At 50.5% G+C, this 15,163-nt stretch overlaps 1 protein-coding gene across 24 annotated transcripts in view; it reads right to left on the bottom strand.

Annotated features, from left to right (window-relative positions):
• Nucleotides 1-1,472: 1,472 nt before the first annotated feature.
• Nucleotides 1,473-15,163, bottom strand: part of TULP4 (TUB like protein 4) — a 221,772-nt gene continuing 208,081 nt past the window's right edge. For 23 of the 24 annotated variants that reach the window (XM_055536090.1, XM_055536105.1, XM_055536103.1 and 20 more), the window contains 5 exons: nt 13,452-13,596; nt 11,421-11,514; nt 10,168-10,311; nt 5,267-7,788; nt 1,473-3,632 (listed from right to left, as the gene is read on the bottom strand). In XM_055536090.1, the coding sequence (XP_055392065.1) occupies nt 3,516-3,632; nt 5,267-7,788; nt 10,168-10,311; nt 11,421-11,514; nt 13,452-13,596 (3,022 nt within the window). In that variant the 3' untranslated portion in view covers nt 1,473-3,515. The remainder of the gene's footprint in view (nt 3,633-5,266; nt 7,789-10,167; nt 10,312-11,420; nt 11,515-13,451; nt 13,597-15,163) is intronic. The other variant, XM_055536111.1, reaches the window with a different exon arrangement.

The following is a 15,163-nucleotide window of genomic DNA, read 5'->3' as shown; positions in this document are numbered from 1 at the left end:
CCATGGGTTGAACCCAGATCTTTCACATTGCAGGCGGATTCTTTACCATCTGAGCCACCAGGGAAGCCTGTGAATACTGGAGTGGGTAGCCTATCCCTTCTCCTGGGGAATTTTCCCAACCCAGGAATCAAACCCAGGTCTCCTGCATTGCAGGAGGATTCCTTACCAACTGAGCTACCAAGGAAGCCTGCCTGGAATTGGTGCTTTTGCATAATCTTATGAGAACAAACATGATTCCAAACTCATTTGCTTTTAGAGGTAAAGCTTCCAAAGGTATTATTTTAAATGCACTGGTTTACATTCAGTAGGTGGCTCATGAAAACAGGCAAAAAAAAAAAATTTTTTTTTGCTACAAAAGGCCATGTTTTGAAACCTACCTTCCAAGTTTGTAAAGTGGAATGAGGAAACGTACATTTCAGGCCCTCACACCATTGATCTGGACCGCAGGCATTTATAAGATTGTTCAGACCATCCTTTCATTTTACAGATGGATAAACAGAGGCCCAAGGTCACCCACCAACTCAGCGGCAGAGCTGGCTTGATCTGGGGGTCAGTCTCCTGGCTTTCATCTATGATCACACGTTCAAGTGTCCTCTTGGGGCACGATAAGGAAGCAACAGCCAAAGGTGAAAACACTGCAAACCCTTTGACTTCTGCCACGAGAGCTTTGACATTTTCCTGCTTTCTCGGTGTGAGTTCTTCTTAGGATACACATACATTCAATGGGTGTACTATACTCAAAGCTGTGCCTTTGGTTTGATGAGGTTAAACCAAGTTTAAAATTGGTTTTCATGTTTGTTAATATACCGCTTCCCTCAAAGAGGTGTAGATCCTGTTTTGTAGTTGACTATTTACTGTGCTAATGTTTTTAACTTTAGAGATCCAGGGAGGTATCTTAATATTCATAAGTTGCTATTAATAAACACTAAGTATGTATACTTCCACTGCTTAAAGTACTGACTTTGACAGAGAATGACCAAATGAAGGCAATTTTCAAAATAAGTGAAATCATCACCATCAACTGCAAAGACACGGCATTACAATGGCTACAGCCACCTGTTTCTGATTGGCGAGTGGCTGCCTCCTCCTTCAGGCTGGGGCAGTTGCTGCTCATCAGAGGCAAATTCCTGCCAAACATCCAGGGTGGAGGCCTTCACCCCTGTGTAGGAAAAAGGGCTTCTGGGGACTGAGCTAAGCATTCAGCAAGTTTAGTTCATTATCTGTTACAAATACTCCCTTTCTCTTCACACATATTTGTCATTTTCATTCCAATGATTTCTCTTCATTTCACCTCTTATTTTAATTGAAAATAAAATTTTCAACAGAAGAGGAAATAGTGTTTTAGGATCTGTTATCTCCTTTGAATATAATTGATAACACAAAATGGAAAAAAAAAAATTACTTTTAAAGGATGAGTAGGAGTTTTTCCCAATTAGAAAAAGTACAAACTGTCCAGCAAAAAAAAAAACACCTTCTACCATATCCTTTTTATTTCTTGCAGCAAAACATACTGCCACCAAATAAGTCGTTACAAACATACTATTTTTCTAAATAAATAATAAAATGGCATAACTCACCAGAACATAGTAACAGAATAATTTCTACGAACACTATCAAAGCAAGATAAATAATTAACTCTTGGACAATAAAAACAAGGGAACTGGCTTTAAATTATTTAGAAATAGGCTCTAACCATTATTGCACAACTGATGATAAGCAGTGAAACATCATATTAAGCTACACAAACTCATATAAAAGAATTATGTAATTCTGAGTACACAGCTAAATTCTTTCTGGAAAAATTTACCCACCAAAGAATCAGGTTCAATATTTTAAAATATGGGAACCTCTGGTAATAGCGGGGAGATGGCCTTCACCATATTTAAAACCTCACCTGTGTTTCTTCGGGGTCTGGAGACAATGGTAAGGGGGTGTCATCTTTCAGTGGGCCTGTTTCCTTCCCAATTTTTAAACTAAAACAGAACACTAAAAACCAATTTTTTTTTTTTTAAATACATTTCTGCAGTATCTTCCACTTGTTTCTTTTTAAACAAAATCCAAATTTAGGACCCTAAACCAGTAGACAGTTCCTGTGTTCCTGCCCTACTCTCACAGATATGAGTAACCAAAAACATGAACTGGGTCGTGTTATGAGCAGGGTTGAATATGGCCCAACAAGTCCTCTAGGAGAGGGAGATGGGGAAAGATAATCTCTGGATTTTTGTTGTTGCAATTAACAAGCAACAGTCGAGAACTTCAGTAGGTTCTGTAACTTTAACCATGTTCTCCCAGTGGTTTATCACCTCAGTAAACAGTCTGTACAGTCAATAAACAACTTTTTTTTCTCCCTCTAGAGAAGTTGGTGGGGCTCTTGTCAAAGAACTGATTATAACTGTATCTTTTCACACCCTGGCAAGTGCCTAACATCTTTTATTTTTTGTTACATTTCTAATCTGTTGGGAAAGGTCTCTAGCCAACTGAATTTTAATACAGCCCCAAAAAGGAAAGGAGTACTTTCAAATCAGTGCTGTCAGCATTTCTAGGAGGAAGTACAGAACAGTGTTATCTAACGGGAAAAATACTGTGTCGGCTGGGGTTCCCAGATCCCACAATGAGAGCGGGAGAGGGAGGGAACCCCCGCTTCTTGGCTTCTAGTGACCCATCCCTGCAGCCCAGGAAACCGCTGCCCCCGCCACGTGTGGGGAGCTTGATTAGAGGGAAGGATCGCTGAGCCGACGGAATTCTGACACATTGGGAATCTAGTGGAGGCACCAATGTAAACGCGCTCTCACGAGCGTGGCCCTTGGACAGCGCACACACCTGCAGGAGCCCCTTCCTCCTGTCATCCTTCCCTGTCAGCTCATGAGCACATCCTGTTACACCTGGTAACAGCACCCCCGGGAAAAAAGCCTCCTTTTATTAGCCAAACACAGTGCATTTGCCAAAATACCCTTCATTAATCAAGTCACCTGGGGGGGTGGGGAATAACATAACATGTGAATTAAACGGTGCCCCACCAAGAGAACCTGTACCTTCAGGATTTTTTGGTTGTGTTTTTCTTTAAAAGTTTTTTTTTTTTTAAACACTAGTGGTGATGTTGGAGGAATAATAAAAGCTGGATGTTGTGGAGGAGGAAAACGACACAAGCTCCTAGTCTCGGAGAACCAGCCAGGCGGGAGGCCGGCTGACCCTCCCTCTGAAGGGCCCTCTGGCCTGTGGCCGACAGAAGCAAACCCAGGACATCCATTCCCACAGCAGCCTTGCTTCCCAAGCACCACCAGGTGCCTCGCACCCTTCGGTTCCAAATGCCACTCTCTTGTATCTTACTTTTGCTTAAAAAGAAGGAAAAAAAAAAACCACAATAAAGGATAGTAAAAACCCAAACAAACAATGACGAAAGGTCAGTGCCCTCTCCTGGGCCTGAGAGATGTTTCCAGTTCTGCCCTCATCTTCTGGGCCCCGGACCGCGGGGCTCCATCAGGTCAGGCCTCTCTCTCCTGCCCATACCAGGCCCCTCACTTGAGGCGCTGAGTCACGTTGGCCAGGGCGACCGCGAAGGCCTGCACGGCGGAGAAGGGGTACTGGAAATCCAGGATGTAGGCGCTGCCGTCGATCCTCCCGAACTGCATCACCTGGGGTGGGGTGGGGTGGGGAGGCAGACACGTTAAAGGAGACCCTCAGGGCCGCTCCCGACAGAGGCAGACAGCACGTCTGTGAGAGATCTGCGACTCTGATAAGCTCCTCAATCTAACTGTGAGTAAGTGGGAAATAAACGCATGGAGGACCATGTTGAACAGTGTGGTGGGGAGGCCACAAGGAAGATTCAGAGCATGGGGAGCTCCATGGGTCAGAAGAAGGGGTTTCTCCACCAAGGAAACAGAGAGGAGAAAGGAGCAGCAGAGAAAGGAATCTCCAGGCTCAAAGAGGCTTAAGAGAACCACCGTTTGTGACTATCAGACGTCCCTGCTCAGAGAGGGACCAGGAAAGCAAGCTCGGTCCCCTCGTGGGCCTCTGCATTTTGGTCACCCCAGGGCTTACCGGGACCACACTACTGATGTTGTTACATGACGTGACATTCATTTGTTCATGGTCTCTTTTCCATTTTTGTAAACTCCATGAGGAACAGGGACCTTTCCTCTGATTTCCTCAGTGCTCTAATTTCAGCACTCAAAACAGAGGTTGGCAAACTCTCTGGGAAGGGCAGATAATAAACATTTCAGACTTTGCAGGTCATGTGGACTTTCCCACAACTACTGAACTGCTGTTGTAGGGTGAGAGAAGGGTAGATAGTACTGAAGTGGACGGATGTGGCTGTGTCTCAATAAAACATTTACAGAAAGAGGCTGCAGGCTGGGTGGGCCTGTGGGCCATAATTTGCCAACTCCTGGGCCTAGAAGATTGCCAGGTATTTAGCAGGTACTCTATAAACATTTGTTGAGCAAATTAACAATGTTGAGATTTAAATGAGCAGTGAAAAGAGTTCCCAGAATAGTAGGGAAGGACAGTCCAGACTGACAGCCATGCAGTGGGACCACAACAACTCCAAGTTGGAACGGGAAGAACTGAGAAACTACGAAAAAGGCTCAAGTGTACCAAGAGGAGATGCATGTTCTGCCGGAGAGTCAGGGAAGGACTTAATGACAGAAACACAGGGAAATAAGCGACCAGAAGCTGGGTAATCGCTACGTCTAGGGCAATGAGCCTACACAGTCAAGGAAATGTAGTGGCTCAGAGATGAGTCATATCTAGAGGCACAGTCAGGGACCCATGACGACTGATTTACCTGGGAAAAGGGGAAGGGAAAGTTCACCTGTGCTGGGGTGAGACTAGGGTGAAGAAAATGAACCCCCAGGTTGCTCAGAGAGAAATAAGTACATGACGCCCCAAACTCAAAAATCAAGAGACAGAAGTAGAAACGTGTTCTTTGCTGATGCATCGACAGACACCAGGAAAAGCACACAGAACTGGAAGAGTAAGCCTCTGGGAGGGTAGGTTCTGGGAGCGGGTAAGTGCCTACTACTTTCCTCATGGGTCTTGTAGGAACCATCGGACTTTAAAAAATCAGGACATGGGTTACTTTGGTGAGAAATAAATAAGACGGGCACACTGAAAATGAAAGGTCCAAGTGGCCCACCCTAAGAGACATCAGCTGCTTCCCATAGTTCCCATCGGCCTTCTGAATGATTCTCCTCGAAGGCCAGAGCCCAGAGATCTGTCTCGACCAGAAGGTCGCATTCTGGCCGCACCCCGGGACACGGCTTCTTACCTGCCGCCCCTCCAGCTCGATCTGGAAGTTCTTTGCCGACTCCTGGGTCACCCGCCCCCCAAAGTCCAGCTGGTACACCTGGGTGGCCTCGTTCCAGAGCGGCTGCTTGTTGGCCATGACGTACACAAAGCCCTGGCTGCCCAGCCGGCCGTCCTCCTTCTCGCTGGCCTTCCTGCACTTGAACTCCTCCAGCTCGCTGGCCGCCCGCAGGCTCCTCTTGCTCTTCCAGCCCTTCTTGCTGCCCTGGCTCTGGTTCATCAGCTCATCCCCACTGATGAAGAGCTCCGGCTCGCTCTCTGAGCTGTCCTGGAACTCGTTCGTCTTATTCAGCTTCTTGGACTTCAGCTGGTCCTTCTGACTCTTCACTTTCTTCTTCTCCCTCCCCAAGCGGGGGCTGGAGATGAGGGAATTAAAGTCGCTCAGCGTCCGAGCCTCCTTCTTCACCTTGCCCTCAGTGATGGCCTGAACATTGCCCTCCTCTGCCCGACTGTCCAGCCGCTTTCGGTTCTTCTTCCCGAATTTCTCTGTCCGCTGGGGGATCGGGCTCTCCGTCAGGGAGAGGACTTCCTGGAAGTTGTCTGCGGTCTCCACCATCACCTCTGTCCCCAGGTGGCTTTGGAGGTCAGTGGGCGGGGGGGACACCAGGGGCTTCTCCACCACCAAGTGTGCCTTGGGGGGGAGAGTGCCCTGGGGGTTCTGCACGGGGGGACAGGGGCTGTAGGAGTTCCAGGGGTGCAAGGCGATAGGGGGCAGCTGTAAACTGGAGCAGGCACTGCTTCCCGGGTACATGGGGGGCAGGGTGCAGTAGGCCAGGCTGGGCGGGTAGGCGGGCTGCAGAACCACGGTGGACTCCTGCTGGGCAAACTGCGCTGCGGCCAGGGCGTCTTTCGGGGAGCAGGGAGCCTGCACCCCTGGCAGCGGGGAGGTGCTGCAGCCGGCCGGGTAGGGCACCCCCATCCCATAGCTGGGCTGGAAAGTGGCAGCAGGGCTGGCAGGAGCCTTGGGGGAGACGAAGGGCACTCGGGACACGTCCAGGTGCTGGCCCGGACCCACCACCAGAGGGGGCAGTTTCAGGGGGTTGGGCACCGTGCTCTGGGCTGTCCTTTCCTGAGGGACCCACACGTCCTCCCCCAGCACGGGGTCCCACTGGTAGGGGGGCGGCCGCTTAACGGCCACGGCGGCCTCGCCCAGCGCCGGGTGCCTCGGCGGCTTGTCGGCTGGACAGTGCTGGGCCAGCGCCTCGTCCTCAGTGAAGGCCGAGTTCACGTAGTCAGCACGCTCGCGGGCGCCTTCGGCCGCGCCCAGGAGGCTGTAGGACGACTGGGAGGTCAGCGGAGAGGTGCTGGCCGCATGCACCAGGCTGGCACCCGGCTGCGCCCCTGGGTCGGGCCGGCCCGCCGTGCCCCCTGCGCCGCTGCACTGGCTGCAGGTGTAGAGCGCGGGCGGTGGCCGCGCGGGGAAGGGCGCCGCGCCCTTGGGCTTGGGCGGGTGCGGCGGCGGCCGCGGGAGCTCCGCCAGCTGCGCCGCCCTGAGCGCCGCCTCGCGGTTGTTCCTGCGCAGCGTGGCGTGGATGAGGCCGCCGTCTGGCCTCTGCCCCGCGCCCCGGCTGGGGCCCAGCGGGCCGGAGAGGTCGGGGTAGGGCGGCGGGTCCCCCGGGGGTATGGAGTAGCGCGGGACCGTCAGGCGGTTAAGGGTGGCGCTGGTGCAGGGCTGCGGGACCTTCTTCTCGGTGGCCGTGAGCCTCAGCGTGGCCGAGCTGCCCGGGCCGGGCAGCGTGTAGGTGTTCTGGGAGCAGAGCATCCGCGTCCGGGGCCGGCACACCTCCTCCACGTTGCCGCTGCTGTCGAAGGTGGTGATCCGCTCGTAGCCCAGGGGCGGCTGGTAATGCGCCGCCGTAGGGAATGGAGAGAAGTCGCCCTTCTTCAAGCACGTGTCCACCGGGGGCTGCGGGGGCGGCAGCGGGGGTGGCGGCGCCGCCGTGGTGGGGGCAGCGGGGATGGTTCCGGGGTAGGGGGGCGGGGGGTTCATCTTGGCCACCTGGACCTCCTGGGGGGCACTGAACACCACCGCATCCCCCTCAGTGGCCAACTGGGGCACCGGCCGCAGGGCCTTGGCTGGCTTTTGCAGATGCTCGTGGTCTCGGTCGCCATGGTCTAGCACGGACAGCTGGATGGTCCCCTGGGCCGGCGGTGGCAGGGAGAGCTGAGGTGGGTTGGGGAGGCTGCGGCCCATCTCCACGCCTCCAAAGATCACCTGGCCGGGGCTGGAGTAGCGGCTGGACACGGGGTACTGGCTGGACACGGGGTACTGGGCGGCACTGTCACTCGCGTGCTCGGCACCGCCCACGGCTGTGGTCTGATTGGTCAGGACGTCCAGCTGCACATTCTGGTTGGCCAGCAGGGACTGCACCAGCCCGATGCTCTGCGTGGGGGACATGGCTTGAGCCGAGCTGTGGATGGGGGCGATGGGGATGTTCACGGTACAGGGCGGGTTGTTTTCGGGTACACCAGATGCTCCTGTCACTGGAAGGCAATTAGGGAGATGAGCTGCTTACAAAACAGTGCCATGAAACTGGGTCAGCGCAACTCATCCAGTCCTCCTGCATACAAAATACAATGGCTACAGAGGAAGGTGTGTTTGCTTAGGGAAAGCCAGACAGTTCACACAAGTTATGCAAAACTTCCCTAATGTTTCTAGAAGATCACACAGGATGAACCTGATGGGTTCTTCAGGGCAGCCTACAGTCATCCATAAGCTTAGGGCATTGCCAGAGCTTTTCAATAAACACCATGTACCTCAATGGCAACGGGGCAAAGAACTAAATGTTTAAAGATGCTGATTACTTGTGATCTTGATAAAAGGGGCCACTGTTTTGTGCAGGAAGCGGGCAGTGGTACAGTATCAAAGTCCACTGAAGACTCAATGCCTAGGCTTTGGGGTAGATTTCTCCCGAGTTATGGGCTGGTCAGGGTAGGACATGTCCTGCAGCACACGTGTGTCCGAGATTTGTATATAAATTAAGTTTCTATAAATAGAACCATGTGAAATGCAGCAGAAAAGACCACTGAAAAGACTCTTCCAGCAAATCTGCATATGAGGGGAAGGGTCATTTCCTAATTTATCTGCTTTTTAGCCTTTCAAACAGTATGTAAGGTGAGCCACACTGAATAAACCCTGTAGATGTATCTTATTTGTACAGTGTGCATTTGCACAATGATCGGCAGAGCACATGTGAGTGCTCAGGGCCACTGTCTGAATGACCCTGTCTACAGTGTTCACCGAGCGTGCCAAGCTGACTCCTGCAGGCCTGTGAGTGCTGCTAGTGTGTGAGCAGGAAATAGAGTTTAACAGGCTAATTGCAGAGGCTGGCTGACCTTTCACCAGGACTGTAGCATGAAGCCAGCTGGTTCATCAAAAGCCAAGCCTGCCCTCAGCTCCTATAACAGACTCTCCCCGCCCCTGGGTGCTCTAGTGAGACAGCATGACCTCCTGGCTGCCCGAACCCGGGCCCCATCTCAAATCTACTCTTTCTGTTCCGCTTCCTCTTCCAGATGCTCTCCCCTCTGCATGGAACTCTGAGGGCAGGCATCTTCCCCGCTGAAGGAGGGTCTCTGTCATGTCCTCAGCACTAAGTGTAAGCCCCTCATCCACAGGGAACCGCAGACAATTATGACCACAGCTTAGCGTCAGACAGAGCCCTACCTGTCACCTTCCAGGAGAATGGAGGCCAACACAGGGAAAGTGTAAAAGACACTCCTATATCCGAGGCTGTGAACAGCAGGACATGGGCTATATGCTCAAATGTGTGCAGCCTTGCCAAACGGCAGGCTCCTGCGGTTCCAAGACCGTGCCCATCAGGACTGCGTGAGTTGATAATATCTGCTTCACCACTCGGATAGAGAAGCTGTCAGAGAACCAGAGGCGGCTACCATGAGCAAGCACCACACTGCTTTACAGGTAAAAACCTAGGCTGAGAGAAGTCAAGCGAGTCCCCACGTTCAGGGCCTGAGGTGGGATCAGAGCCCCCCACCCTGCACTCCATGGGGAGGAGCAGAGCCCCTCTGTTTGAGAATGACCAGGGACAGGAGAAGTCTATGAACCATGCACGGTTCCTCTGGCTCAGAAACCAGAGATTTTTCAGAGCCTGTATTTACATAACTGCAGACAGGCTTTTTTGAGAATAGTCACAGACAAGTAACTGGCAGACTAATTACAAATCATTTTAATCTATTAATAATCAAAATAGGGTCCCCTGACCAGAAAGCACTTAAATTAATTTGAGATGCTACAAATATCTCAAATTTGTAAACTACAATTTTAAAACCTTGTACCAGATTTTAACTCAGACCAGGCTTCCATGCACAGAGCTCTGCACTGCACTTGAGAGAGAGAGAGGCTGAAATGCACAGGTTTTCCACCCGGGAGCCAGGGCAGGTTTGAGAAACTGGGCTTTGTGGGCACAGGGTCATCTCAGTGATGCCATTCTCTAAGCAGGGGCTGACAGGATGAGGACTGGCCTAGGGCCGGTGAGATGGGGCTTCAGTTCTGATTTCTGAGTCCTGACTGGTCCTGATAACGTCTCTTTATCCGGGCATGGGACCAAGAGGAAAACCGTGAGGGTAACGAGATGGTGGAGTACTCTGTGAACATGAGGCATCACGGCCCTGCGATCGCCCTTGCTCTGGTGGCTTCTTTCTCCCCAAACCAGTGACAGGATGCGCCCTTTTCCCCGCGACACCTCACACACCTTCCACCCTGACTGAGGAAGCTGTACCTTTTCCAAACCGTGTCCGCAGGCACACCTGACATGCTGGAATCCTCAACTACTTACCACTCTGTCCCCCTCACCATTAACAGAGAGTATGGGCTCGTGACAAACTGGTTGACATGCGTGAACACACCTGGCAAGTCATCTTCATCTTCACTGAAAACATTCGGGTTGAAGACAGGTAAATTAACGTAGTCCATGGAAATCTTCCGAACCTCCGGGAGATAGATGGTCATCTGCCGTGGCTGGAGATGCAGGAGGCTAGTTTTGTAGATTACTGGTGGGGAGGAGTAGGGACACAGTCAACAGAGATGCGGCAGACGACAGCCAAGGCATCAGCAGAGCTCCTCGCGGGAAGGGAGACGGGGCCACGGTGGCTCTGCCGTCAAAAGACAGATCTCGTGCAGGCAGAGCCCAGGGCCCAAGGGCAGCCCTTCCAGGCACAAGACCACCAACCCCTGACCCGGACACAGCGTGGATGCGGGAACAACACACGCCTGGACACGGCAAATTCTCAGTCTACACGACAAACTGCCCAGCCACTCTGCCAGTAGTTTGTCTATAGAACCACATACATTTCACATGTGAAAGACAAATTCTGTTTTGGAATGAGCTGGGTATGATAAATTTATTTTGAAAAAACCTCATTTGTAATCAGAAGGATAATTTAGTGAAAATAGTTATGATAACCACAATGCCAAGCTTGGGGAATCAAATTCTGCTTTTATTCAGGACTGAATTCTTGGTCTGACTCACTTTAAATATCAGGGTAGAGACTTAAGAGTGAACTGCCACCTGCTTTCTGTAAAACGTGAGCCGAGTAAAGGCGAGCAGACAGAGCTGCTCACTGGAGTTGGGTACAGAGAGAGCCAGATGCTCTGGGCTCCTGCTTGGCTCTGTCCTCCCAATTCCACTTTCCCCAATGTCTCAAGCTACCAACAGACATGACATTTAACTGATACTCGAAAATGAAGTCTATAAAGATTTACCACTAAGAACTGCACTAACAGTCAGCCAACTTGTTCTTATAGCCTCTAATGCTCTCTTCTTGGCTTTCCTCAGAAATTGCTTTTGCTTCAAGAACCTGAGGACACTGGTACCAAAATCTGCCCACAGTAAAAGGCCAGAAATCAAAATGACCAGAAAAACCTATCAGAGCTTTTGGCTATTTTTATCACCCAGGGCTTATATAAAAAAATGAAAGCACCACTGGCAAAAAAAAAAAAAAAAAAAAAAATTGAACAATAATTCTATTCTTCACTAAATCATGGTGGCTTGAGTCAAACTTTGGAGGGAAATACAAACTCATCTTTCGGTGCTGTAAGAGCTCACTGTACACCACTGGAGGCTGAATCGATTCCTGAGTTCCGATGGTGCAGCACTTACCTGCACCGAGGTTGGTTGGCAGGAAAGCAGCCAAGCCCACGATCTTAAATTTGGTTCCCCAGATATTAGACGTGACCTGAGCGAGATAGTTGTGCTGTGGGAAAAAGGAAGAAGAATCACAATCTGTTTCCATATTTTCTATCAATCACTTAAGAAGTAAGAATGCTAACACTTTTTGCTTAAAAAGCCACTGGCAGTGGCCGCTGATAGAGATATTCACCCTGTGTCATTCCACCGTTTTCAAGACCAGACGCTGACAAGAGCAGAACAGCCCTGTTTCCAAATGGTGGCTCACGGGCTGTGGTTCTCGGGTTGGGAGCAAGGGGTGGACGGATCCCAGCGTCTCCATGCGTGGGGAGGTTAAAAGGTCACAAGAGTGACTTTGGCACACTTTTCTTCGCCTATCCTTTTGCCCATCACTTGAACTACAAGGGTACCAAGCTCTGACTCCATTCTTAGCCTTGATATTTCTCCTGGAAACATCAGTTGCACTGATAACCGTGTGTCCTGAGACCACCCAATTATCTGTTTTCTCATTCGATTAAATTTCAAAAAATTTTAAAAGTTATCACTGTGCCCAAAACCACACACATACATAGGCTGTGTGTGAGGCTGTGTGTGTGTGCATGCGCGTGTGCACACACAGGTGCAAAAGCAATAATAAAGATGAGTAAAATCCAGCTCCTCAAGAAAAGGGAACCCTCCAACACTGCTGGTAGAAACGTAAGCTGGTATGGCCACTGTGAGAAACAGTATGGAGGTTCCTCAAAAACTAAAAATTGAAATACCATATGATTCAGCAATTCTATTTGTGGGTACTGTCTGAAAAGAAAACCCTTAAAACCCTAATTTGAAAAGATATGTGCACTTCTAATGTTCAGAGCAGTATTATTTAAAGCATCCAAGACATGGAGGCATCCTAACTACCCAACAACAGATAAATGGGCAAAGAAGCTGTGGTAAACACACACACTAAAATATTACTCAGCCACAGAAAGAGTGAAATATTAGCCATCTGCAATACCACGAATAGACCTGGAGAGTATATGCTAAGTGAAGTATGTCAGACAAATACTGCATGATTTCACTTATACGTGGACTGCAAAAAACAAAACAAATGAACAAACAAAAAACAGAAACAGATTCATGGGGAACAAACAGGTGGTTGCTGGGGTGGGGGTGGAGGGGGATGAGTGAAATAGGTGAGGGAGATTGAGAGCTACAACTCCAGTTACAAAATAAATACTCTCAGGGATGAAATGTACAGCATGGAGAATATAGTCAATAATATTGTAATAACTTTGTATGGTGACAGCCAGTAAGCAGACTTATCATAGTGACCATTTAAAACGTATAAAAATACCAAATCACTATGTTGTACACCAGGAACTAACAATAGTGCTGCAGGTCAGTTATAGTTAAAAACAAAAACCTATATACACACATACACTCAGCTTATAACCCAAGGGAGGAGATAAGGCTTGTAGTTATTCACACACAAGGGAGTCATGAGAAAGGATAAGGGAGCATAAGCAGGATGCACTGGCCTTATTGTGGCTAAGCCAGGGAAGGCGGGCTTTGGACAGAGGTGGTTACACCTGGAAACCTGAAGACAGAAACCACGGGGAGGAGACAAGAAGGTGGGCCCACTGACCGGGAGATGCAGGCAGAAAGTGGAAGAGTGCAGTCAACTGCGAGGCAGTGGCCCCGGGGTGAAGGGGGCCAGGAGGGAGACAAGCCGGCCAGACGTGGGGCTGCGACCAGGGCTGGGCTCCTGGGACGCTGGGAGTCACTGAGGGGTCATGAGTGGTTGGGGGTCCTGCGGTGGACGTGAGGAGATGTCTCAAGCAGAGCTGCCTTGGAGAAGGCTCTCACGGCAGCCGCAGGGATCCCCGAGGTGGGAGAGAGGCCAAGTGCGACAAGGAGGCGACAAGAGCCCCGAGGGACTGCTGTCCCAGGCACGGAGACGGTCCCCGGGACTCAGCGGCCCTCACCCACGTGCAAGGGGGAAGGGCAGCGGGGCTCCAATACCTGAGTGATGTCTTCAAAGGGGAACTCCCTCCGCGCCAGGCTGGGCGAGCCGATGGACGGCTTGCGCATGGGCAGGCGAGGAGAGCGGGAGAGCTCCTGAGCGGCGCGAGACAGCTTGGGGGACTTCCGGGCCTCGATGTTGATCCTGCAGAGACCAGGCCGAGGTCAGGCACCACCCGTGGGCCCCCGGGGACGCCACACTCTCAGGGGTGGGGCCCTTAGTTTAATGAAGTCCATACCGCCTGCTTTTTTGCCTTATGAACGTGAGGAAAGAAGGACAGAATTGTATGTGGAATAGTGTATATTTAAAAATAAACTGCAGTTAGATCAAGTGATTCATTTCTAAGGAACTTTTACTTGAGGCTTCTCTGGTGGCTCAGATGGTAAAGAATCTGCCAGCAATGCAGGAGACCTGGGTTCGATCCCTGGGTTGGGAAGATCCCCTGGAGAAGGGAATGGCTACCCCACTCCAGTATTCTTGCCTGGAGAATTTCAGGGACAGAGAAACCTGGCAGGCCCCAGTCCATAGGGTTGCAAAGAGTTGGACACAACTGAGCAACTAACCGGAGAAGGCAATGGCACCCCACTCCAGTACTCTTGCCTGGAAAATCCCATGGATGGAGGAGCCTGGTAGGCTGCAGTCCATGGGGTCGCTGAGGGTCGGACACGACTGAGCGATTTCACTTTGACTTTTCACTTTCATGCATTGGAGAAGGAAATGGAAACCCACTCCAGTGTTCTTGCCTGGAGAATCCCAGGGACGGGGGAGCCTGGTGGGCTGCCATCTGTGGGGTCACAAAGAGTCCGACACGACTGAAGTGACTTATTAGCAGCAGCAGCAGCAGAACAACTAATGCTTTCACTTGAGAATTAACTTTCACTTTCTACTAATAGTGGGCCTCCCAGGTGGCTCAGTGGTAAAGCATTCACCTACAGTGCAGGAGATGTGGGTTCAATTCATGAGTCAGGAAGATCCTCTGCAGAAGGAAACGGCAACCCACTCTAGTATACCTGCCTGGGAAATCCCATGGATGGTGGAGCCTAGTGGGTTGCAAAAGTGTCAGACACGACTTAGCAGCTAACCAACAACAACAAATAGTGTGTTTAGAAATGCATTCTGTCAGGGGTTTACAAAATTAATCCTGGGGAAAATGGTGGGTGGGAAGAGTTATTTCTCACCTGAAGGCCACAACAACTTCACAGGTCCTAATACATGATATTTGGATTTCAACAGACTGACCTAGCATTTTGCCACTATATTTAAACTAAACTAGCAGATCTAATGGAGAAGGCAATGGCAAGCCACTCCAGTACTCTTGCCTAGAAAATCCCATGGATGGAGGAGCCTGGTAGGCTTCAGTCCACGGGGTCGCTACCAGTTGGACGCAACTGAGTGACTTCACTTTCACTTTTCACTTTCACGCAATGGAGAAGGAAATGGCAACCCACTCCAGTGTTCTTGCCCAGAGAATCCCAGGGACGGGGGAGCCTGGTGGGCTGCCGTCTATGGGGTCGCACAGAGTTGGACACGACTGAAGCGACTTAGCAGCAGCAGCAGATCTAAAGTTTTCCTTCAGTTTCCGTGGTTATGACATAGGGGACATGTGTTTAACGCCAATCTGCCTCAGACAGTACAGTATTATAAAGATGAATATGGTAAGGCTGATGGCACTCTATGACGGAGCAACACTGAGTCTCACATATATGGGCTT

The sequence above is a fragment of the Bubalus kerabau genome, chromosome 9, assembly GCF_029407905.1.
Source record: "Bubalus kerabau isolate K-KA32 ecotype Philippines breed swamp buffalo chromosome 9, PCC_UOA_SB_1v2, whole genome shotgun sequence".
Taxonomy (NCBI): Eukaryota; Metazoa; Chordata; class Mammalia; order Artiodactyla; family Bovidae; genus Bubalus; species Bubalus kerabau.
This window is presented reverse-complemented; position numbering and strand designations above follow the sequence as displayed.